General features: G+C 38.7%; 2 protein-coding genes across 2 annotated transcripts in view; one reads left to right on the top strand and one right to left on the bottom strand.

The window, feature by feature from the left end:
- LOC144978920 (uncharacterized) overlaps positions 1 to 19,806 on the bottom strand; it is a 114,489-nt gene extending 94,683 nt beyond the window's left edge. The window contains exon 1 of the mRNA XM_078925534.1: positions 19,678 to 19,806. Coding sequence (XP_078781660.1) covers positions 19,678 to 19,791 — 114 coding nt within the window. The 5' untranslated portion in view covers positions 19,792 to 19,806. The remainder of the gene's footprint in view (positions 1 to 19,677) is intronic.
- A 1,788-nt stretch (positions 19,807 to 21,594) lies between these two features.
- Positions 21,595 to 27,500, top strand: part of LOC144978900 (DNA-directed RNA polymerases I, II, and III subunit RPABC5) — a 10,368-nt gene continuing 4,462 nt past the window's right edge. Inside the window, exons 1-2 of the mRNA XM_078925500.1 lie at positions 21,595 to 21,746; positions 26,500 to 26,642. Of these exons, the coding sequence (XP_078781626.1) occupies positions 26,548 to 26,642 (95 nt within the window). The 5' untranslated portion in view covers positions 21,595 to 21,746; positions 26,500 to 26,547. The remainder of the gene's footprint in view (positions 21,747 to 26,499; positions 26,643 to 27,500) is intronic.

Genomic DNA, 27,500 nt, shown 5'->3' on the forward strand with positions numbered 1-27,500 from the left:
GGCAGGGTGGGAACTATACGTTGAAATACCGCATCGAGGAACTGCGATACCTTCTCAGTGGGGCACGAGATAGCCGACACAATCGGCCTTCCAGGTGGAGTGTCAGACAATTCCCGGATCTTGTGTATCTTAGGGAGCATGTAAAAACATGGATTACCTAGGTCGCTGGGGTCGTGTTTAAGGACCTCTGCTCTACTAGGTAATTCTCCCTGCGATATCAAAGACTGGATTGTCTGGTGGACTCTGGTGTTGTTAGCAAGTGTTGGGTCCGAAGTCACTTTCTCATAAAATATCTGGTCACTCAATTGCCTGTGGCCCTCAGCTCTATAGAGCTCAGCGTCCCAAACAACTACGGCCCCTCCTTTATCAGCCGCTTTGATCACTATATCACGACGTGATCTAAGTGATCGTACGGCAGCCCATTCAAGACGGGTGAGGTTAGACCTCTTGATAGGTGTGGGTCGTAGTGCCTCTATCTGTCTAAGACAAGTCTGGATAAACAGGTCGAGTGTAGGGGACTTGCCAATTTTTTTTTTTTTATTTTTTTTTTTTTTTTTTTTTTTTTTTTTTTTTTTTAATTTTTATTTTTAATTTTTTTTTCTTTTATTAATTTCTCTCTGTTCTCTCTCTCTCTCTCTCTCTCTCTCTCTCTCTCTCTCCCTCTCTCCCCTCTTTTGTGACCATCTACCTATCTATCTGCCTATCCATCTATCTATTTATTGGTGTAGTCCACTTTACTATCGCATCGTTCCTTCGCGAAGATTCGACCTTCGCTCATCCAACAACCCCCCCCCCCCCCACCTCCGCCGTGACCCTTTCACCTCGCCCCCTCCAACCCCCCCACCCCCCTACTGTTCCACTACAGCGTTCTACTACTACTACTACTACTACTACTACTACTACTACTACTACTACTACTACTTACTACTACTACTACTACTACTACTACTACAACTACTACTACTACAACTACTACTACTACTACTACTACTACTACTACTACTACTACTACTACTACTACTACTACTACTACTACTACTACCAATATGTCTTTTATCTTCCATTATAGTCTGGAAAGTTCTGTTCCCTGATGCTGACCTTTGCTTATCAATTAGATCACCCCCCTGGGGCACCCTATCCTCTACCCACGCCACGCTAACATTTCATTCATACTGCAACCACCATTGAGTACAGACGATACAAGTTATTTTTCATTATATTTTATTTGTTTTCCACGTTTATTTGTGTATTGTTGTGCTGACGAAGGGTTTGTACCCGAAACGTCCATTGTCTGTTTTGTTCCCATACGAAGCCTTTCCATTTTCACTCTTTCGTTAGTATTTTATAATCATACAAGGCCAATGAACAAGTTAATGTCGCCTATTTAGCCTCTCCCTAATGCCAACTTACTAAGTCTAATTTTTGTGATAGAAATACAGTGAGACATGTTCACCATATTCAAGTATTCTTCATATTTAAATTATGACCTGATGTTCTTGAAAAGTTTAAATGAACCTGTAATTGCCACCTCTTCATTCCATTCTTGTATATACATGCCTTGTATTCTTTGTAAAGAGACAAGAACAAATCAACATGTTTTACACTTTGTAATTCCCAATAAATCCCCAGACCACAATGGTACAATAAAGTTTTTACTAGACTAGCCCAGGTGACTGCATTTGGATTACAAACAGTCATTTTTAACAATTCATCATATATAAAATTATTAACAAAAGAGAGCATTTATACAACACAATATCCACTAAACGTGCTCAAAGCACTTTACAATGGGTCCCCAGCCACAACAACACTCAACACAAAGGGCGAGTCATGCAGCATATTAGACTCGAACATTAGTTTTCGGGACATTGACAACATTGTTAACAGCGAGATACTCATTTTACACCAGAGTATGATGAGAAAATGGGATTTAAGCGCTTTTTCCGATCAAGGACTCAACTACTCAATGGGGTTTGAATCCATGACTTCAGTTAACACTGGATCAGAAGTCGTGTTGCTAACCTCTAGACCACATAGCAATACAAATTATCATGTAAAGGAAATAATTTTAAAAGTACTCATGTCACCACAAAAGTTATGTGTGATAGTGCATTTCATTCAGCAAGACAAATATAAAACACAATCGTCCATTAAAAACACTATTGAATAAAAACTATGTTTGAGTTTCATAACAATCATCCATTAGCTAAAAAAAATCTTCTTTAGCAACAGGCAATTTTATAGACAGACATGTTCAGCCATCGTAAGAGTCATTGATATCTGAAAGATATCATGTACACAATATTTCTTATATCAAGAGGAGGTTAAAAAAGAAAGTGACAACAATTTTTATATGGATTTGATATAATCAATCATGTAGGTTACTGTTATTTTTGGACTAATACTTTCCTACAGATTTTTTTGTTTCGTTGTAACAGAATCCTTAACATTTCGCCATGACCTTGCATTTAGACATTGTTCTTGATTTATTGCTCTTTCAATATCTGCTTTACCGGGTACTTTTTTCATTCTTATGAATACCGAAAGGTGTTAAAGAACTGCATGTCTTTCTGCTTGTGTCCATTTATGCCTTTTCCCACTTTTTCTCGTATCAGAGGAATTCTCATTCAGTCCCACACGTTCATATCTGTCTACAATAGCGTATGGCTCCTTGATCTCACTTGGCCCTAATTCTTGTGTCTTTTTGGCATTTCTCCACTTCTTCATCCATATCTGACTCTCCTGAGCTACTGTTGTTATCTGGTTCCAATTCAAAATTTCCTTCCAGTGAGTAGTCCTCCACAGAAGTGCTTTTCTCAGCGTTGATTTTCATAAGTATTTTTGCCACTTTGGCCTTTTGGAGAATGTCATGAGGTAAGCGATAAAAATCGCGGTGAACGCGGATATCATGTCCCAGAAATTGAGCTAACTGGTCTTGTTCAGTGTCAGAAATTTCTAAAGCTTTGGATATGGTTGTAACTTGTTTTCTTAAAGACGTCCAGGTAAAAATATGTGGATTGGAAACACCAGCTTCAATTGCCATAACTCTAATGACATCGCTTCCACAATATGGCCCCTCTCCATTTGGAGTAGCGAAGAGGTATTTGCTCTTTATTGATAATCTATCTCTTTCCCTCATGATGGTGTCAATCTTGGTCAACATTGAGTGTGTCAGTAGTACAGCTACCCGGCGATTGAATTTGCCTCTGATTTCTATGCGAGTGGCTGTTTGAACAAGTCTTCTTTCTGTTTCTGTAAGAGATTGAATGATCTCATCATCAACGGGTTCCTGATTTTTTTTGCCCATTTCTAAATTCTCTAGAGTCAAACGCTGAACCTCACCACCTCTTTTTCTGTTGAAAAGAGAAATTTCACACAAAGCTGCTTTTGCTACAGAGGGATAATCACCCACTTTTAGATTCTTAACATAACTGTACAGTTTTTCTACATCCTGACAACAAGGGAGTAGTTGGGGGCTGTTGAACTTCCTTCTTTCTAGTGATTGGCTTGCTGATGATGAAATGTGATCACACCAGTTTCCAGTGAAAAGGGATAAAAAATTATCAGCATTATCTTTCTGCATTTGGTCACTCTTTTGGATGGCATGTGACTTCAGTATGAATGCACATTTCTTTACAGAGAATCCGAGCTTGAGAGCAAGGGAACCCTTCCCAAATGAATGTGTTTCATCCGAATACTCTGCAACACTGCGGACAGATTCGACAAGGGTGTCAAAGTTTTTCACAAGGAGAGCATCTGTGAGGGATTTAATATTTCCATTTGACCAATCTTCTAAATCTATTACGAGTCGCGCAAGATCTCTCATTCTACCACTAATATGGCCAGCAGTGTGCTCTTCAACATCACGTTTGTGGTATGTTCGCTCTCCAAATGCAATAATCAATGCATCGCTTTTTGCCTTCGGGGATATCGAGTCATCTTTCATCTTTAGTAAGACATTTTGCCACAAGGACTTTGAAACATTCTTTGGTACAGGTAACATAAGACTCCCTTCCCTATAGGCCCGTCTAGGTTTTCTTGTACAGCGGGTTAAGGAATGAGCTGCTACTTTCTATTTGCGATATAAGCCTATACAAGTGGGACAGGAACAAGTGCATCAACTTGTACATTTTTTCCTTGATATTTTAGAATCAATATACCTTCTCCTTTTTCCAATACATCAAAGTTATGTTTGTAATCTCCTTCTTTTATTATCTTCACCCAAGCTTTCCTTCTCTCATTAGACCCTTTTGGCAATGACAATATTTGGCCAACAGATAACTCATTTTTGTGCTTCATTTCTAAATGTCTAGCCATTTTGATAATCTGTTTATCACAATAAAAACATGAATGATATTTACTCCATTTCTTAAATTGTGGCTGTATATCAATCGGTGGAGCGTTCGTGTTTGTTGTGAACAGCATGGGATACTGAGGGCTTGCACTTCCAGAAGAGGAGCAAGAATCGCTGATGTGTTGATCCACCGGGTAGCTGAGAAATAAGAAGAAATAGAACAATTATAATGTGGCTGGATAAAAATGGAGTCCGATTTTCTTATTTTTCTCAGTCCACTCATGAAAAGATACAATTTACATGAACATTTCAATGAATTTACACTCTAGCCAAAAGCAGTCAGTTAGGTCGGCAATTTTTTATCTTCATTTTTTCACCCCATCCACCCACCATCACAATGGATTCCACACATGTTGGACCTCTATTTGAAAATGTCCTCATTGTGTGGCTTGTGTAACCTATGGATGTCCTCATTTTGACGCCTTTACAAGAGCACAAACACACACATGCAAATAAAAAAGAAAAGAAAAGATAAAAAACATTACCACACAAAGCAAACGTCTACAAAGACCAGAGATAAAGAAAAGACGTGTATCATAATAAGACAGAAATAAGTAAGCCAAATGGTTATGTCACTCGCCTTTGGTCCTCGAGGGCAGGGGTTCAAATCCCACAGTGGAATTTTTTTTCCAAAACCAGAGTTTTCACGGCTGTATCCCATAGTTCTATCGCACACATACTTTAAATCGGAGGTGTCGACTTTAATATAACTTATTCTGTGTTTAAAGGGGCGTTAAAAAAATACCCTTTTTTTTTAGATAAATAACAATATAAAGTCAATTTCACATTCAAGCACACTTTTCTCTCCTCACAAACACCGTGCTTGAATCCGGCATCTATTGTAGTAGTTGTAATAATAGTGGTCGAAGTGGAACCACGTCTCATCAATTGGAATAGTCAAGCCATATTGAACATGATGGGTGAACGGATGGGTGACAAAAAACTTGTCTCCCAGAAATTATTGTCAGGGCGTTGTGTCCTTTAAATGCAATAGCTCACTCAACTCAGGTGTAAATGAGTACCTGGCAGTTAAGACAGCTCTGCCTTTGTCCCATTAAATTGTAACGCACCTAACAGGTCGCCTGTCTTGTCCTATGTGTTACATGTTTGCTGTTTATTGGGGAAAGTGAATTGTCATTGTAAAGTGCTTAGACCGTAGATAAGCGCTTTATAAATGCAACCTTTTTTATTCTTTTTACCATACTTTGTTTTCATAGGAGATCAGTTAAAATGAGATCTCAATTATAATGAGACATTTTGATTGGAATGGAGGTCACAATGCTTAATACGAAATGTTTGGGAACAAGAAATTACCTCAGATTAACCGTCTTTCCAGATTATTCACTATAGACAATACAATAGAGAAATAGGTTGGGTTTGTTTTTTTTGCATTCGGATTAACCCACAGTTTTGGACTAGCCTTTCCGGAGCTTATGTATATATTTAATTTTTATTTACTTAGCAATATGATTAACACTGGACTAAGAATTTTCAAATCCCCATTTGCCTACCTTGAACTTTTATTTGATATCTTTTCGTCTGAAAGTTTAATGTCTTCTTCATCGGTGGAATTGAGCTCCCTGGAAGAAAATGGAGAGTAGATAATTAATTTTCAAGAAATAATGAGGTTAGCAAACCCAATTATTTTACTTTTAAAACATACCATTCACTAGAGGAACTATCAGTGAAAGGATTTCTGATAGAATCAGGGTCACTCGGGTCAAGTTCTGCTTCTGGTTTTAAGATGTCGTGTTTCCTGTTTACTTCATTATCTTCATCCTCTTTCGGAGATTCTGATACTTTGTTGTCTCTTTGTGATTTTCTGTGTATGAAATATCAAAACCCAGTGATTAGGTCTACCATTACAAATGATAAGACGAGATGAGCAAAGACTCATTAAAAGTAAGTGACGATAACAGCAACAATGATAATATTAAAGGTAAAAGTTAAAGCATTTTTGTTGACAATGGTGATGATGGTCATGATCAGAGTGTGAGTTCAGTGACTGTAGGTAATGGTGACAGAGAAAAGGTTAGTGATAGTGATGGAGAACGTTATGGTCAAGTGGTGTTCTTACTTAACTTATTTATATTAATAAGACATCAAGTTGGGTTTTTTTTTACATGACTTGATACAAGAAAGCGAGCACACAGGGAAAATTTCTATCAATGCATTATTTAATTATATATCAATTGGAACTGTTTCAGTGTTCACTGCCAACTTAGTTTCCAGCCTGTTATAACCCCCACCCGAGACACAACAATGTAGATCGAAGTAAGCGCGTCATGACCAGATCTAAACATTGACTTATATTCTTACAACTACACATTTGTTTCAAATTTTACAATAGATGCTGACACAATAAGGATATATTGCCATAGAATATTTAATCCGAAAGAAAAACTAATGACACGGTTGGTATTTTTCTTCAATAGTCAAAAAAGAGCACAAGTACAAGGCACAGTCACAACTTTGTCGAAGTCGAAACTGTGTTTACATGAAAGTCTGAAAGAAAGTTATGAAGAATAATTAGTGTGACTACTAAGTAATAAAAACAAAATACTATAATTTAATATCTTACCTTTCATTTAATTGCTGCAAATGCGAAAAAAAAGTTCTTGAAAGTCAAACGTTTAGTAGTAGTAGACATGTTGATTTTAGACCCTCGCAAACTTTTTCCAGGAAATCGAAACTAGAACAATCGGAACTGCTATTACTACCTAAACTCTTATTTGATTGGCTGAAATCAGCCAATCAAATAAAGCATTTCTAAAGATGACACGAGAATGACTTGCTCATGAGCCCGTGGGTTGTGTGTGAAAATAAGATCAAAATATGTGTATAATGGGCTATACACACGTTACCAATGAAGTGGACAAAATGAGGTCTTCGTTTTATTTCCACTTCAGGTCCTCATTCTAGACATTACATAGACCATAGAGGTCTTTAAAAAATGAGGTCCAAAATGTTGGACCTCTATTTGAAAATGTCCTCATTGTGTGGCTTGTGTAACCTATGGATGTCCTCATTTTGACGCCTTTACAAGAGCACACAAACACACACACACAAACACACACACACAAACACACACACAAACACACACACAAACACACACACACAAACACACACACACAAACACACACACACAAACACACACATACACACAAACACACACACACACACAAACACACACACACAAACACACACACAAACACACACACAAACACACACACACAAACACACACACACAAACACACACACACAAACACACACATACACACAAACACACACACAAACACACACACAAACACACACACACAAACAAACACACACACAAACACAAACACACAAACACACACACAAACACACACACACAAACACACACACACAAACACACACACACACACACAAACACACACACACAAACACACACACCAACACACACACACGCACACACACAAACACACACACACAAACACACACACACAAACACACACACACAAACACACACACAAACACACACACACAAACACACACACAAACACACACACAAGCACACACACACAAACACACACACACACAAACACACACACACACACACGCACGCACACACTGCATACTCAGATTTATACACATTCATTCTTTTTATTGCAGACACACACACACACACACACACACACACACACACCAGACATTTGCAATGAAAAATGTCTTAAATGATTTTAAAGCCATCTCTCTCTCTCGCTCTCTCTCTCTCTCTCTCTCTCTCTCTCTCCACACACACACAGACACACACACACTGCATAGTCAGATTCATACACATTCATTATTTTTAATGCAGACACACACACACACACACACACACACACACCAGACATTTGCAATGAAAAATGTCTCAAATGATTTTAAAGCCATCTCTCTCTCTCTCTCTCTCTCTCTCTCTCTCTCTCTCTCTCTCCACACACACACAGACACACACACACACTGCATACTCAGATTCATACACATTCATTATTTTTAATGCAGACACACACTATATATATATATATATATATATATATATATATATATATATATATATATATATATATATATATATATATCAAGAGATCAAAAAACCTGTTCATACCAGCAGACAAGACAAACAACATCTACGAGCTCGACACCAACACCTACAACAAACTCATCCAAAACAGCATCACTCAACACTACAAAAAAGCCCCCGCAAACGCCAAACACAACATCGACTTGGAAGCAAAACAGATTGCAACCAAGCTCGACTTGGCGGAGAGGATAGAATGTATCGCACCCAACGAGGCTTTTATAACACTAAAAGACCACAAAACAGACTTCAACAACAACCCATCATGCAGATTAATAAACCCAGCCAAATCAGAGATAGGTATTATAAGCAAGCACTACCTCCAAGAAATCAATAACACAATCAGAAAAAACACAAACATACAACAATGGACAAACACACAAGCAGTCATCAAATGGTTAAAAACCCTCACCAACAAACGCAACCTACAATTCATACAGCTTGATATCTCTGATTTTTACGCCAGTATAACAGAAAAAACATTCACCAGAGCCATCACATTCGCAACAGAGCACACCGACATCGACCAAAACACCATAAACATAATCAAACACGCAAGACGGTCGCTCCTCTTCCACAATGGAGAAATCTGGACCAAGAAAAAAGGCCAATTTGACGTCACCATGGGTGCATACGACGGAGCAGAAGTGTGCGAACTAGTGGGCCTCTATATCACACACCAGATCAAGGACCAACTGCCTAACATAAACTTCGGCCTCTACAGGGACGACGGACTAGGAACACACACCACAACATCAAAATCCAACATTGAAAGAATGAAGAAAAAACTCATAAAATTATTCAAGGATCTCGACCTCAAAATCACACTAGAAAGTAACCTACACCAAGTCGATTTCCTGGACACAACCCTCTGCCTCAAAACTAACACGTACAGACCATACAAGAAACCCAACAGCGTCCCATTGTACGTCCACAAACACTCCAACCACCCACCTACGATAATAAAACAAATACCCACCATGATAGAACAACGGCTAAACAACCTCTCTTCAAATGAAAACATATTCAACGAAACATAACAAGACTACGAAATGGCACTCAAACAGAGCGGACACAACTCAACACTGAAATACAAAAATTTAACACACGCCACAACACCAAAACAAAACATAAAAAGGATTATAATATGCTTCAACCCGCCTTTCAACAACGCAATCACTTCAAATATCGGCAAGCAGTTCCTTGCACTCATCGATAAACACTTGCCAAAGAACCACCGTCTACACAAAATCATCAACAGAAACAACGTCAAGATAAGCTACAGCTGTGCACAAAACATGAAACAGATCATCACCAACCACAACAGACAAATCATATCCGAACCCAACAACATCAATACAAATAAAGACAACTGTAACTGCAGAAAGAAAGACAATTGCCCTCTTAAAGGAAACTGCCAAAAAAGCGCCATAGTCTCCAAAGCCACCATAACCACTGACAACACCGCAGCACAATAATCGGCAGCACAGAACTCCCCCCCCCCCCATTCAAAACACGATACAACAATCACAAAGCCTCCATAACACATGAAAGCAAAGCAAAAAGCACCAAATTAGCAATGCACTATTGGGAACAAATAAACACACAAAAAACACCAACAATAACCTGGGAGGTCGTCAAGCAAAGCAGCCCCTACAGATGCGGTGCTAGAAAATGCAATTTATGCCTGACAGAGAAACTGGAGATATTACTACACAACCACAGAAACAATAGCCCCTTAAACAAAAGATCTGAACTGATGACAATGTGCAGACACTCTAACAAATTCAAGCTCAAAACGCAAAAGGCCAAATAACCCCCCCCCCCTTTCCTCCCCCCACTCCCCCCCCCCTCCCGACCCCATTATACCCCTCCTCCACCTCTTCCCTCCCCCCCCCCCCCGCCGCAACCACATTCCACTACAATATCACACACACACATGTACACACGTCACACCTACACGCACACACACATACAAACACACATACACACACACTCATAATATAAACATGAGAGCACATCACAATACACATCAAAACTAATCACCACTACACAGAGAAATAACTTTAGTTTGGAGTTTTCTAAGGACATGACAGAATGTATTATGCCGACTAAAGAAGTGTGAATTAAAGGAAAAACACAGAAACGAGTCGTCTCGGCAAAAAATGTGAGTGAAAATTTACATTATATATATATATATATATATATATATATATATATATATATATATATATATATATATATATATATATATATATATGTGTAATAGAATGACCATTCTATCTAATGTTATTTGATTTTGTACTCTATTACTCTTTACTACTTGTCGCTCCCATCACTATTTAAATGTATGCAAGTAATGCAAGACTGTGTGCCTCTGTGGTTGATATCAACATTTCTTTACTCGTGTGTGTTACTATGACCAATAGTACACTGTGTGTTGTGTGTTAAGCCCTTACACAGATAGTCCCTCGATGTAGTACCTACTATTTTTATCTTCGGCTGGGTGTGACATCTGGCCTGATACTATATTTTTGTGTGCTTTCTTTCATCACTTCACATCGTTATAACTTCATTTTAACAACTATGATCATTTACAAATTTATATCACTAATTCTGGCAAATCATAGCTTTCTAGCCACCTACCTTGAGTCATCTAAATCTACTTTGTTCTTCTGTATACTTAATAATTGCTACTTAAATATTTCATACAGCCATAACGTTAACGCCTTTGATTACTAATTACGAGCTAAACATTTACTCTTTAACTCTGCAATTCACTATGATTGATTTTGTAGCATAACTCTTTAGTTTAGACTTATTCGTTCCTTCATACATGTCCCATGTTATTTGCATTAATTTGTTTAAATCATGAAGGTGCACACAACTCGATCGAGTTTACTCACTTCAGTCTACGCCAAATACACCACTACTCACAAGCTACACCACTAAACCACAGACACCAAACGCAAACCCTCAAGACAACACTCCAAAAGATACCAACACAACAAAAACTGCACCAATGAAACAACTAGAACAGGAACCACACAACTCCCCATACACACCAAAACGAACATCATCCATGACAAATCTACACCAACACACCACACCAACACCAGTAATAATCCCTTTAGAAAGGGCAACATCACCCCCACCCCCATCCACACCCCCCAACCCCAATAACAAACCCAAAAACTCTCCCCCAAAAAATACAACCACACCATCGCCCTTCAAAGCACACACTTCACTCACACGATCACCACCTGGGGCTTGCCCAAGAGCACGAAAAAATCACAGAACACACTACCCAATATCTACACAAACACATGCATACACACCTCACCAAAGAAGCTCTTCCCTCAAGAGGAAGACTCCACCCATCCAAAACATCGAGAGGGAAAGGTCACTACCCAGACCACCACGACACATGGGAGATACACACCCCAATACTTAAACAAAACAATACACACACTAAACCCAGACATGCAGCCTACAGTCCACACATATATACCTACATACAAACGCAACTCTAGATACAACAAACACACCACCTCTAGAGAACAAGCAAAATCATACACTAAAAACAAACCATACAAAATAAAAACACCCTACAAAGAGGATGACCCCCCACCATTGACAATCATAACACTCAACATCAGAGGCATGAGACAGAAAATACAAGACATTAAAAATCTAATAAGGAAACAAAGACCAGACTTCTTACTGTTACAAGAAACGAACATACACGACAAATTCACACAAGAACGAACACTTCTCGAACTCAAACCAGAAGTTAAAAATATATTTTGGACAATTGACAAGAAAAAAAGAAACTGTAGAGGAGTAGCCATAATAAAAATCTCCGACAATTGGACTGTTACCCAACACGACCATGACAACACAGGACGAATAGGGAAAATAGACGTGACTCAAGACGGCTACAAATTCCAAATTTACAACATCTACGGACCTGCCTCAAGAACAGACGAAAAAAAGACAACGTTTTTAGACTTAGAGAAAAGAATGGAAATAAACCCATCAACACCCATCATCCTAGCAGGGGATTTCAATAACACACTACACCCCCGCGACACAACTCACCATAGAACACAACAAACAGTCATAGACAAACAAATACTACAACGAATTTTAGAAAAACACAATCTAACAGATACATACAGAGAAACATTCCCACTCGGGAAAGAAACCACCTTTAAATCATTCGCAAACACAGGATCCAGACTCGACAAAATATACATATCCAAAACAACCCAATAACAGAAATTAAACACCTAGAGAACACACTAGACTACACAGACCACAAAGCTGTCTACGCCCAGTACGGCACCCAAATTACAAGACCCAAACAAAAAAGTGCCTACTGGAAATTCAACAACAGTCTCCTGCAGGACCATTATTACATACAATACATGACCGACATCATATTAGACTATACGGACAACATACCAAATGACCTAATCCGAGAATGGTGGGACACCCTCAAACAGACCATACAAACGCTAACACAAATGATAGGGAGAAAAGTACAAGACAAAACCAACAGAAAGGAAACAAAGTACAAAACAATCATCAACATAGACATGGCGCGTGACAACAAAACAGAAATACAAACACAACCACATGTTACTAAAGCAATAGAAAAACTGAAAGAAATTGAACAAAGAAAATTCAGAGGCCACAAAGTAAGAAGCACATACAAAACACGCAACGACTACACTGATTTAAACGACACAATAGCACGAATAGAAAACGAACTACACAATAGACGACATATAGACAAAATCAGAACAACAGATGGGCAAATAACAAAAAACGAGACAGAAATCCTTGAGACCTTCTACAATTTTTACAAACAACTATACACAAGTGGCGAAATATCAACAGATATACAAGACCACTACACCGATTATACAAAGAAGTTGACAGACGAACAGAAAGAACAATTAGATACAGAGATCACAATAGAAGACCTACAACACAGCCTAGAGAACATGAACACAAACAAATCCCCAGGCCCCGATGGACTAACAGTAGAATTCTAAAAAGTTTCTTCCCTCTCCTTAAAAAACCCCTCCTAGAACTGACTAAAGAAATACACAAAGAAGGACAATTAACGAACAGCCAAAAGATATCATACATAACCCTCATACCCAAAGAAAGCAACACAACAGACGTCAAACAATACAGACCCATATCCCTCCTAAACACCGACTACAAATTATAGCGAAAACTTTAAGCGACAAAATCAAAATTCACCTACCCCAACTGATAGACAAAGAACAAACATGTAGCATAAAAAACAGAACAATAGAACAACACACAAACTTCATCAGAGACCTTATAGGATACGTAAAACAGACACACACACACGCATACATTTTGTCCATCGATCAAGAGAAAGCTTTCGATAGATTAGAACACAGTTTCTTACACAAAATATTAGACCACAACAACATAGGCCCTTATTACAGAAGATGGAAAAAATACTATACAACAACCCCTCCAGCTGTGTAATAGTCAATCAAAAAGTATCTGATCCCTTCAAAATCGGTCGGTCAGTACGACAGGGTTGCCCTCTCTCGGCCCAACTATACATCTTATGTCTCGAAACCGTTTTGGAAAAAATTAGGAGAAACCCGAAAATTAAAGGCACCAGAATTCCCGGAAAAGCCAACAAAAAACTCATCGCGTATGCCGATGATGCAACCCTAATTCCGAGTGATATACCTAGCATACACAAAATTTTAGAAACTTTCAAAAATTTCGGCCTCGCTAGTGGTGCCAAACTAAATATTAAAAAGACCAAAATCATGAATCTCGGTCCCGAACCCTTAGAAACCGAAAAAGCCCAGATACCCGACATGCAATGGGTTAACCAAATTAAAATCCTCGGAATAACGTACTGTCAAAGACACACGACACCGAAACACATCTGGAGTGGAATTGTACACAATATAGACAAGAAACTACATTCATACACATACATCAAAGCCAATATATTCGATAGAACCAGGATAGTGAACACCTACATTATTCCAAAAATCTTATACTACATCAAAATCTTCAAACCTCCGTTCACCACAATAAAGAAATTAGAAAGACGCATAGACACATTTATACTACAAGACGCAAAACCCATTCCACACGAAATACTCACACTTCCCACAGAATCAGGCGGCACAGGACTAAAATGTATTAAAAGAACCTTAGACACAACTAGGATCAGATATATAGACAAAATAATACAAGAATCGACAGGAAATAAATTCGGGTCATACTACTTAGGGACACGACTAACACAATTTAAAAAGATCGACCACACACTCCCCCATTTCGGAGGTAAGACACTCCCTCCTTTTTACAAAGAATGCGTAGGACTAGTAAACAAATACCCAGACACAATAAATAAACAATTAGACAGTAAACAGATATACAGAACAATAAACACACCAAACAAACGCAGAGAACAAGACCTAATGCACGCATCAGGACTAACATTAGATAACATGAGAGTGGCCTCAGAAAACTTACATAAACATGATACTTCTAGATACAGTAAGCATTTAACATACAGACTGATGTTCAACGCCTTACCAACAAACAACACGCCCAGATGCGCCTTATGCCGAGCGCTTTGTCCAACACAAAATGTACACATTTTCACAAACTGCATTAAAACAAAAACACTGATTAGAGCCACAATAAAAACAAAAAACAATACGACAACCCATACATACAGAAATAGCATTTAGACATAATATCATCCCCAAAACTGACAATGCAACACATGAAATAAACATACACATCCTAGCAGCAGCAAGACAAGCGATTTGGACTGCATGGATGGGTCAAGTACACAGACAAAACACCACTAATACCGACATGTCATTAATATTTCTTAACATAATACAAAAGAAATACAAAAACGATTTAGATAAAGAGAGAGAAACAAGATGGAACAAATATACCGACCTAATAGCACAATTCAGATAGATGACCTTCCACCGAGACATTTCAACTCTCTGCACCACACCCACAACCTGACCCTACCCCTCCCCTCCGCCCCCCCCCCCCCCCCTAGCTAGCTTTACAAACTTTATTTATACATATATTATTTACACCTCTATTATCGATCATTTACCTGACTGATCACTTACTATTATATATTCCTTCCCCTAGTATTTAGTTATTCCTCCTTCCCTTACTTTTGCTGTAGTATTATCCTTTTCTATATTAACTTCCCCTTTCGCCCCCTCTACCACACTGATATAGCCATAACTTTTTCACCAACTTCACTGCCAAACAACCTAGTTACAAACAACGAGGTGCGTCCATGTCTATTCTTACCCCCCCCCCCCCCCCTCCCTTTCTCTCTCAGCATTGATAATGATACACAACCCGATGAATCGATCATCCTTCTCCTAACTCTTCGGCCTCCGGAATAATATAATCAGAACCATTCTGTATATAACTAATTCTACCTTTTCCTTTGTTTCTACCCCACCCCCCACCCCTCCCCCACACAGTGCATCCAATCCTACCCCACATCTAGATAGATAATACAGACAGCCCCCTTCCCATCACCCTGATACAAACGGAGACGGAAAAGAATACCAACATAAACGACAGAAGATCTCGCCAAGGAAAAATGCAGAGTACCACCCTTTTTGTATTTTTATTTATCTGATTGTAAAACTATAGCTAGAGTAGAGAACACAGACCCTATTTCGGCTCTAAAAGATCATGTGGCAGATAAACCATCTAATAATTAATGATACTAATACTAACATACAAAACAACACCCCCCCCCCCCCCACCTAAAAATTCCTACTTATACTAAACTCAACAAAATAACAATAACAAACCTCCAAGGAAAGGACGTGACACAAGTGTTTAGTAAGATATAATCCCCCTTTTTTTTTTTTTTTTCCGATGCGGCCCCGGCGAACTCGGCGCAACGGCCCACGGCAGAGACGGCGCGGGGCAATGTGTGTGCCGCGCAGCATGCCGGAGGGGTCTAGTCCCGCCCAACCCGCCTGAAGCGCGGCTGAAACAATTGCGCTGCTGCGTCTAGACTGCCGTGGACCACATGTATGCAGATGAGATCAGTCGGGCCGACTCGGAAAGAAGAATATTTACAATATTTATAATATTAAAACGTACACCTTGTACACCCACAGTCACAACTGCCCCCCCCCCCCCCCCCACGATTCTAACCTTATCGAAAAATTAACTATATTCATAGAATAATAAAATAACCAATGCTGCATAGGGAAAGACCACGTGCACAGTAGTTGAAGCAGCGAATGACGCTCGGCTAGAGAGCGGGAAAGTGGGTGGCCACCCTTGGACTCCTAAGGGAGCAAGGGAATAGGTTACTAACAAATTAATCAAAAGTTTTCCTTTTAAAAGCATAACCACCTTCATCACCAGTTCCAATCTACTCCCATAATTTAGCAATAGCCCAAGAACATCAACCGACCACAACAATTAATAAACCCACAAGACGTTTGACCCGTGTATTCACCATCCCAACAACAGAAGCAATTCAGAAACCTCCCCCCCCCCCCCCATCCAACCTAAAACCTAAACCTAAACTCATTTCCACAATAACCCCATATTACAGAAGTTCGAATATTCCGATCAGCTGATAGGCTGCAGCCTTTCAACTACCACCAATCAAACCCTCAGAATCCAACACCCCCCCCCCCCCCCCTACTAAACCTCTGTCAGTCCCAGACAATTTATCTAAACAACATTACAAACAGCCCTGAATCATCAATAAACCGATTGGTACAGGATCTCTGTCATCCACCAATCGCAACACATTTTATCTACTCTCCACATCCAACCATGAACAGCTATTTAATTGTTAATTTAAATCATCAAAAAAAAAATTAAAAAATAACAAAATTTATTACAACCCACCAACCCAATATAACCTCTAACTGACCAACTGCCCAATTAACCCCCCACCCTCCATGAACGCGTTAGGCAACATTAATATTTCAACCATTATTTCATTTATAAAAAAAAAAAAAAAATTAAAAAAAAAAAAAAAAAAATTAAAAAAAAAATTATATTATTATCGTAACGTACGATACAGAAGCAGTTAATGCCAAAGCCTTCCTACTGCTACTACTACTAAACACATAATAATTAACCTAACAAATACAATTTTTACTAATTAAGAGGGTCATTAGATAGTATGGCCTGGGTCTAAAAAAAAAAAAAAAAAAAAAAAAATTCATTGCTACACGCCTATAGAATACGATACAAAAGAATGATCTGTTCCATTGTTCCTGAATAAAGACTTCATCATTATACATCCTGGCCTTTGTTGTTTGATCGCCTCCACTACCCTGGAGTGGATGGGCTAGGACTCGGGTAGACTATGGTGTCTCCGGACTTGACTGTGGTGTGTGCTCTTCGCTCATGAAATCAACTCCCTACTTCTACTTCTGACTCATGAAGTCATGCTACTATCACTAACAGTAGTACTAAACTGTCACTTCATTGTCTCGATCTATCTTCCTCATTTGAGCACCACCGCCGCAGTTACAGTCTGGAACTCTTAAGTCGACCCCGGGACCGAATCCATCCACTCCCACGGCCTCTACACTCTGCCAATACCACTACTACCACTCGCCGGCATCAACTACCCGGTTGTCTCCATCAGTATCACACTCGCCGGCATCAACTACCCGGTTGTCTCCATCAGTATCACACTCGCCGGCATCAACTACCCGGTTTTCTCCATCAGTATCACACTCGCCGGCATCAACTACCCGGTTGTCTCCATCAGTATCACACTCGCCGGCATCAACTACCCGGTTGTCTCTATCACACTCGCCGGCATCAGCTACCCGGTTGTCTGACTCTATTACATATATATATGTTAATATATAAGTTAATGCAAATAACATGGGACATGTATGAAGGAACGAATAAGTCTAATATATAATATCCCCATCGCCACTAAACGATATATATGTCGAAGTGAACCATAATCATAATATGCCAAATTATTAATCATTTTATAGAGAAAATTACAAAGATATAGGCCTATGTGAGAAATTACCCTTTATCCCCTTAAAAAAAGTACACCTATTCGCAGGTCTGATAACCCAATTCCTTATGTGCTCATTGTTGTAGAGGCAATCTAAAAAAAATGACGCACAAAGTATTGTCCATTTTTACAATATTAAATTAGGGCCATAAGTGGATTGGGATGTCAGACCTGTATATATGTACACGTTGTCTTCGATCAAATTAAGCCAATTCTCATAATATCATTTAGATTTACAGTTTACAGAATACATAAATCCATTTTTAGCTTTTAAATGACACCGACATGACACCATTTTGATGAAAATGGGTCACATATTATTGTTTTACAACAGGGCGCCAGGTCAATTTGTGCGGAATGTGACGTGCATTTATTTGCAGGTCTGGTAACCCAATTCCTTATGGCACCGGAGTTTATCCCGGTTTCAATAGTGTAAAACGGTAGCAATCGATTGCTCCCTTTTGATAGGACGCCAGTTTATCGCAAAGTATTTTCCGCCAGATCAAACAGACCCAGCTACCCAATCACTCCTGGGTGGACAGGGCGTTCAGAAAACATATCGATTACATCCGGAATCGATCTCGGTCCCTTTGCGTGTGAAGCGAGTACTCTACCCACTGAGCCATCGGGACACCCATCTACGAAATTGGCTAGATTCTATAGAAATAATTTTGAAGTTAGACTGATCCTAAAACAGATACTCCTGCAAATCGGGGAAATTCGACTAACCGGGACGATTTCGGCATTTCCCGATTAGATCTGTCCTACTGCAGGTATTTAGCAATGACTATGAAAAATGTTTTTTTCTCTTTTTGAGGAAAATTTTTAATCTAAAATCAAAGCCCTATCTCCACTGAGTAAAAATGTTTTTGAATTTTGAAAATCCATTCATAAATAAACAAGTTATGCAGTTTCAAAGGTGTCATTTATTTGGATGACCCCCAAAGAGGAAAAAAAACGCGAAAATATGGGACGCTTTTTCGACCTTTGGTTGTATCTTGCGTAATAAATGGATTAAAAGATTGAAACTTGAAGAGCAAATTAGGATGGTGTTTTGTAAAATACGGGAAAAGTACTCGTCATATTCATATGAAATTTTACAACCAAAAAGAAGAAATGTTCATGTATTACCTTGTCAGCGACAAAACCTCCACGCCCGGTAGTTTTAGAAATATTTAACTCCAAAGAGTAAAAATCTATTTTTAACGGTCTTCTGGTAATAGCACGAGTTTTGTCGCTTGACATAATCTAAAATGACCTTTTTTCTAACTGTGTGCCAACTTTCAGTCATATTCATCGATAAACAGCGTCGTAATTAATTTTTTAAAATAGCATATACGAAACGGCTTCGTCCCATATTTTGACGCGAATTCGGGCACTTCGTGAGCGAAAAAGAGGCCCAAAGATTTGTGCGGGATAGTCATTGCTAAGGTATTATGTATACCAGCTGATTCAGTACATAATTAATTCTCTCATCAACACATGTTACTATAATGGTATGAGCAGTTGGAACGTATGCACTTGCGAGGATTAATGTCTGAACATAATTAAATTACTATTATATCCCATATTATCTAAAGATAATATTCAACGTGTTGAGCTCATGATTAAGTTGTGATGCCATTATAATATGGGTCCGACTAATTGCCACCCGGAGGAGCCGCCAGATGACTTCTGGGGCGTTCAGGAGCAGTCCGGATGCCGTCAGGAGCGATCCGGAGCCGTCTGGAACCGTCCGGATGCCGTATATGGAATCGTTTGGAGGCCGCTAAAGTATTCAGAATGACATCTGGACGGCCCCCGGAGGCCCTAGGTGGCTGCAGACGGTTTCAATGACCTCCGGACTGCTTTAGATGCGTCTGGGTGGCTGCGGGCGGCTCCAGACGGCCTCCAGACGTTTCTAAGAGCCTCCGAATGGCTTCTAGATGATTCAGAAGGCTCCGGACGGCATCCAGACGGCTTCTGAAAATCATCGGACAGCTCTGGACGGATTCTGGAATGTTTCGGACAGCTCTGAGGGCCCCCAGATGGCTTCAGAATGCCTTAGATGACCTACGGACGGTATCAGACGGCTCCAGACGGGATCCGGTCGGCCCCCTGAGGCTCTAGGTGGCTACAGACGGGTACAATGACCTCTGGACAGACCCAGAGACTCCTGGATGGCTGCAGACGACTCCAGACGGCCCCCTGACGTGTCTAAGAGCCTCCGGATTGCCTTTAAATGCTTCAGACGGTCTCCAGACAGCTCCGGACAGATCTGGACGGCTCCAGACGGCATTCGGACGACTCCGACTGCACTTAGTAGTACCGCATAATATAGTATTTTATAGATAAAATGAAGTTGACGTCATTCAGGTCTTTGTTATTGTTTTTTTTGTTGTCATCCACGTTTATGAGCAATTCTCACTTAACTGTATTAATCAGACTATAAACGTTCACGGTTACACATAGTTTTGTGTGTTGGTCCGTTATACCTCAGGATGGCAATGTTGTGAGTTTCTCAGTCATTATGTAAATAATATATAACGACCAGAGATAAAAACAATTCAATACTGCCCAGTAGCACACTTGTGGTGAGGGTGAGATAACACAGGGTTAGGCATTGCACTTTGTGTATATTTGGAGGAAGTCTTGGACTCGATCCTCGGATCTTTGGGCATCTCGTTTCTTTTTCTTTGAGTGAGAAATTTTCCCCCTATTGCGCATTTTGTTGCGCTGTACCGCGGCATACGCCTGGGATATCTCGGTTCTTTTCCAGATAGACATTAGAAATCCCTCTCCAAACCGGACACTTCGTAGAATTCATTAAATTATTATACAGCACAGTACATATTAAAATCTACTATGGTAGTAGAGCACCTACACGGTGCGATGCTACAGATACAATTAATTGTTATCATAAGCGACTTTTTGTGTTTGGTCAAGGGCAATTATATTATAATAAGCGCCGTAAAATCCTTAAAAAAAAAAAAAAAAAAAAAAAAAAAAAAATATTATAATAATTCATATAAAAATCGAATGAATTGAATTACCCAGAGAGCGATCGTTGAAATCGAAACTCGAAACTAGCATCACACTATTTCCGTCCTCTCATTTTCGACTTGCTTTGCGAAAGTTGAAAGCTTGACAGTCCCAAATAAAAATAGCCTAATACTTGGCGAATTACAGAGACGTTTGTTATCTTTTAACGCGAATTTAAGGTAACCTGGATTGTTTGAATTAATGTATGAAATACAATCATGTATATATTAATTATGTTTTCGCAGAAGTGCTGACTCTCTGCTGAGACATTGAGACTGAGACTGAGATCGTGTTGTTTCTTCATTCATTTACTTGATTTACTTACTTACCCGAACCAACGACCAGCTGAGTCCGTTTGTCTTTTTCCATGACGTAAAAGATTGATGTCCTTTGCTATTGCTCTCTCTTTTCTTACTTTGACTTAGACTTTGATTTTGATTAGAGAGGTGGGCCTTTGACTTTGGTACCAACCTCCGCTGAACGTCCAACTCGCCTTGAGCATGCATTCACGTAAAATATAAATATTTTTTAAAAAAACCTACCTCTGTTTCAAAAGCTAGCATCTTTCAACTTTCTAAGAAACATTTTGATTTTTCAGAACTTTAGTTCGTTAAAAAATACCGGCCAATCTGATCCGTTGAGTCGAATGAAAACGAAATTTTGTTGTTTACACGGTTCAAAGGAAATGCCGTAAATAAGCTTTCATGGACTTCCTGTGTTGTTTTTACAGTGTCACGTGACCGTTTTGAGAAATTTGTCGTCTGCTACAAATAATTAGACCGGTAGGGGGTAGATATTTTCGTTGGAGCAGAAAAAAAGTGAGTATTATTTCTTGTACTTGTAGAGAGGCCTAGGGTCCAACAGCAGTCAAGTTGATTGAATGAAAGAAAAAAAGGCCTTTTTTATCCGCCGCCACCACCACCGTGAGAGTGGGGGGGGGGTGGGTTGCATAAAGACGAAAGGAAAGGGAGACGTGTCGCTTGGTGACCTTGGTGACGTAGAGCATATCAACGATGCTGGCAGGTGTTCTTAACCCCTTAACAGCGAAGCAAATTTTTTGCTTTTATCTTTATCATTGTTAACAAGGAATACAGCGTTTCCACCAAGAGAGCAGTCAGACTATCGCAACTCGGACTTCAATTGTCTATAATCGTTTTGCCGTTACTTGTCTTTTGATGAAAGAAGATTTGGTGTTAGGTCAAAGATCGAATTTCGCCGCTAAAGGTTGCATTGCTACTGGGTTTGCTCTCTTCCCCCCCCCCCCCCCCCATAATTTTTTTGCAACTTAGTATTGTTGATTGCTATTTTTTTATGATTAACAAGTGCCGTAGGAGTCTCACAGGATGCAGGAGTACTGCAATTAACCCTTTGCCAGTGACTCTGATTTTTTTGTTTTCAAATAATAGTCTCCATTTATATTATTTTTTAACGCAGAAAAAAAAAAAACGTTTCCACCATAAGAGCAGTAAGAATATTGATAAAAAGCGTTTTGAGCACGTTGGGTGGATATTGCCCTCTATAAAAGCTCATGTTTTTAAATTGTAATTTGTTTTTTGTCTTTTGATGAAAACGGTAAGATTTTATTTTTGGTCCAAGATTGATATTCGCCTTTAAAAGGTTAAGTTGTTTTTTTTTTTTTCAGGTTTTTGGTTTTTTCCAAATGCCTAGTGAGAGAGAAAAAACAAAACAATCATACATGTATCTGCAATGTATCTGCAAACAGCAGAACGTTTTCATTTTACAATGAGATGGGAAGGGGAAGGGATAACACTATGACAAAAGAGAGAGAGAGAGATGAGAGAGAGAGAGAGAGAGAGAGAGAGAGAGAGAGAGAGAGAGGAGAGAGAGCGAGATGGGCGGGGGATGGGGGGGGGGAGGGATAGTAAGGGGGAATGGGAAAAGATGAAAGAAACAATGGGTTGCCTGATGACGTAGATCAAAGGATTGTTACAGCGGTGTTCAAGGTGCGTACTTTGTGAAATTTTAACCTTTTACAGTGACACTAATTTTTTCTCCAGATTGCTTATGCAGAATAAATCGTTTCCACCAAGAGAGCAGTAGTGAGAGTATATTTCGACTCGGGCTTCAATTAAAGTATAAATCGCAAAGCTTGTCTTTTAATGATAACATTAAGACTAAGATCTGGAGTTTGGGGAGTGTAAGATGGAATCTCGCCAATAATGGTTAAAATTGTTTTGATTTTTAAAAACATAACACACACACACACACGAGCCCGCACGGTCACGACAGCGAGGACCATCTATTGCTTGTGTTGCAACGGTAAAACAGTTTACGTGTACGTAGATCCTGAGGCGAGATGCCCCGTTACCGTGTACGCAGGCACTCCCCAAAAAAAAAAAAGAAAGAGACACACGCACACATACACACACACACACGCAGTCTCGCATCCGCTACGAACGAATTTTGCGCACCAATTTTTACTGCACTAATGCACCAAATTGCATACCTATCTATGGACACTTTTTTCCGTATCTTTTTCTCAATAAACTTTTTAAAAAACCTTGGGCGGCACCATTGGAACCAGACGTAAATACACACGATTTCGCGAGGAATGAATCATGAAAATATTTAGGATATAATTTCAAACACAACTTTTAAAATTCATCAAGGATTGTCTAGTACCGAATGTTTTTTGATAGAAAACAAATACATCTTCAAATCTAAACTGCTTTTGATGGTAAGCGGTAAGTTTTTTATTTATTTTTCTGTCCAAACGAATGATTTGTCCTGGTATAGAAGCTAAGTATTGGTAACACCGGCTCACCTCTCTACTTCATTATTACTTCGATTATTTGGTTATTGTTATAATTAGTTGTGTCTAATCTAAGTAAGTCCAAGGAATAGGAAACTGGACTGGAATGGTTTTAAATATAGTTGTAAATTAATTAAGGCAAATGTCAATTGTCACTGAGTGAGTTCTTGGTGACGGTTCCTCAATGTCAACTGCCACTGCCACCAAGTTAAATTGAAATACTTCGCACTTCGTGTTCATGTGCATGCAGTGATTTTAGTCCACCTTGATGAATTGCGGGCATTCGTTTCACAGATTTCATCACCTTCGAATCATTCATTCGTTGTCATTTGTTATGAAAAAGTTTGAGTCTACACCCGTTGGCATCTGTTTTTAATTTTTATCATTCAAATCATTCTTTTAACGAAAGATCATATCCAAATTTCAGATTCAGTGGAAAAACGAACAAATAGAACGAAGTGCCAAAGATAAGAAAAGTAGTATTTCCTTTGTTTTAAAGGAATATATGTGGCACAACGTCATAATATTGCAACATTTCATGCAGAAGATTTGTGGTACAGTCCACTCTGGATAATCGTAACTCGGTTAATCGCAACATTTCCCCAAAAACGGAATTAATTCTTTATAAAAGTCACTGTTTCATTGTAATAAACATCAGATAATCGCAACAAATTCTCTCCCTCAAAAAGTGGTAAATTTGAGAAATCAGTATAACAAAATATGGAAAATATCATGACAGGTTGAAATATCTAGTTTGAACGGGATTTAATACTACAGTAGTGTCACCCCTTTATTAGAGACAAAAGAGGGCGGGGCTTTACTGTATGTTTTGTGATGTCATCTGTGGTCATTAAATAGGAGGCGAGGGGCTGGGCATAGTCTTTCCAACAGGTAGACAATGACAGTGGTAAAGAGAGACTGAGCGATATCCTTTATTTTGGATTGACAACTGTGCATTGTAACCAGCGATTTTTGGTGAGAGTTTATTGTCTCTCATCACGGCTACTCTCTTTGACTCTTACAAAGGTTGAAAGCAGAATAGTGAAAGTGAAAGTGAATTAAATCTGAAGAATTGTCGACTGGCATCAAAGCTGCTTTTGCTTGACAAAATCTGTACAGGGCCGCCATATGGTTTTTATTTCAATCATATTGCTAGGTCTGTGGTGACTAAGAATGTTTCCAACAACTAGTTTGAGTTTACCATAAATGTGTAAAATGTTGCAATAGTGGGCTGGAAATTCAAGTTCGGTTAAATGCAACTTCGGTTAATTGCAGCATTTTCGCTTATCCCAAGGTGTTGCGATTATCCGGAGTGGACTGTAATAACATCACTCCGTGATAGTTCATGGAAAATAGTGATGATTTACCAGCTGGCACTGTCTGTGACAAAAAGAGGAAAGAGAGAGAGAGAGAGAGAGAGAGAGAGAGAGAGAGAGAGAGAGAGAGAGAGAGAGAGGGAGAGAGAGAGAGACCCCTTGACAATTGACAAATCGTCAACTACCATGGACTAATGACTAATGTCAATTGCCCGAGATCGTGCCAGTTCGTAAACGACAAATGTACTATTAACTGTCACAGGGGTTAATGGTAGTGTCAAGAAGTGATGTTATTGATAATAATATTTTCTCATTTTGTCTTTCTTCTCCTCCCTCTCTCTCTCTCTCTCTCTATCTCTCTCTCTCTCTCTCTCTCTCTCTCTCTCTCTCTTTCTCTCACACACATACACTCATAAACACATGCCACCCCACTTATGTATTTGTTTCAGCTCTGATTTTTTCCTCTTTTTATGGGTGAGAAGTTTTCCCTCTGATGTAGCAAATTTAAATGTTATTTATAAGATTGCCGTTTCTGTGTTTCTTTTTTTTCTTTCTTTTCTTTTCTTTTTAAAAAAAAAATTTAAAGTGCTGTAATCTAACAGTACTTGCCTCTTAGACAATAAAGATTATTTAGTATTATTATTATTATTATTATATTATTATTATTATTATTATTTATTATTATTATTATTATTATTATTATATATTATTATCATATCATTATATATTATATCTTTATTATTCATTATATTATTATTATATTATATATTATTATATTATATTATATTATTTTATATTATTATTTATTTCCATGATGTGAAATTCCAATCTATTTATCCACAGTGGAGCATCCACGTTTACAACACAGACAGCATCTATAAACCAGTGGAAATGATTATCCCTATCCGTTGTTTCACCTGCGGCAAAGTCATTGGCAACAAGTGGGAGGCGTACATTGGCCTCTTACAGGTTGAATACACTGAAGGGTGAGTCTATACATGACATTCAAGAAATGAAGTGAGTAGGAAAGTGCCAGAAGATGATAGAGAATAACACTTTCACAGCGGCAATGGAAGCTCGAACCCGCGACCTTACCACTACGACAACTCTGCCTGGCCGTGGAGAGCGTGACTCTACTGTATGAGCTATCTCACTCTCTGAACATATATATCTACATATCTATGCATTCAGTAGCTTTCGCCTCTCTAGGCCAATAAAAAATTATTAAACCTAGAATAACCTAGATAATGTTGAAAGTGCCGTTATACATCTAAAAACAAAAAAATTCAAAAAACAAATTCATTCAAATATGTTCTCATTACAAATAAATGAATGTTGGATAAAACCAACGTTGCCGGATCAGAAAGATTTATTTAGAGCAAGGTTGACCTTATCCATTGTCATTGGAACAGACCTTAGATAAGTAGTCCTTTAGAGTCAAGGAGCCGGAGTTTATCCCAGTTTCCATAGCATGAGACAAATTTCCCCTATGGGATGAATAAAGGGAATTTTAAATTCTTTTAATTATTATTTTATTTAAATATTTATCATAACTTGGTATTCTAATGTAAAGCTCATTTTGCTGCATACAATAATGTATGTTATGCACTTTTTGCTTTCAAGTTTGAGGGTAAAAAAATAATTTTTTGGCTAGGCATGATATTTTGGGAAAAATCCTGAAATTGGTCGGTAAGGAGAGAGTTGACCTTTAAACTTTATTTATTTATATATATATATATATATATATATATATATATATATATATATATATATATATATATATTATTATTTATTTATTTATTTATATACAGTAGAATTACTTTAAACCGAAATTTTGGGGACCT

The sequence above is a fragment of the Berghia stephanieae genome, chromosome 8, assembly GCF_034508935.2.
Source record: "Berghia stephanieae isolate SIO BIC M18660-M18661 chromosome 8, UCSD_Bste_1.3, whole genome shotgun sequence".
In the NCBI taxonomy this organism is placed as follows: domain Eukaryota; kingdom Metazoa; phylum Mollusca; class Gastropoda; order Nudibranchia; family Aeolidiidae; genus Berghia; species Berghia stephanieae.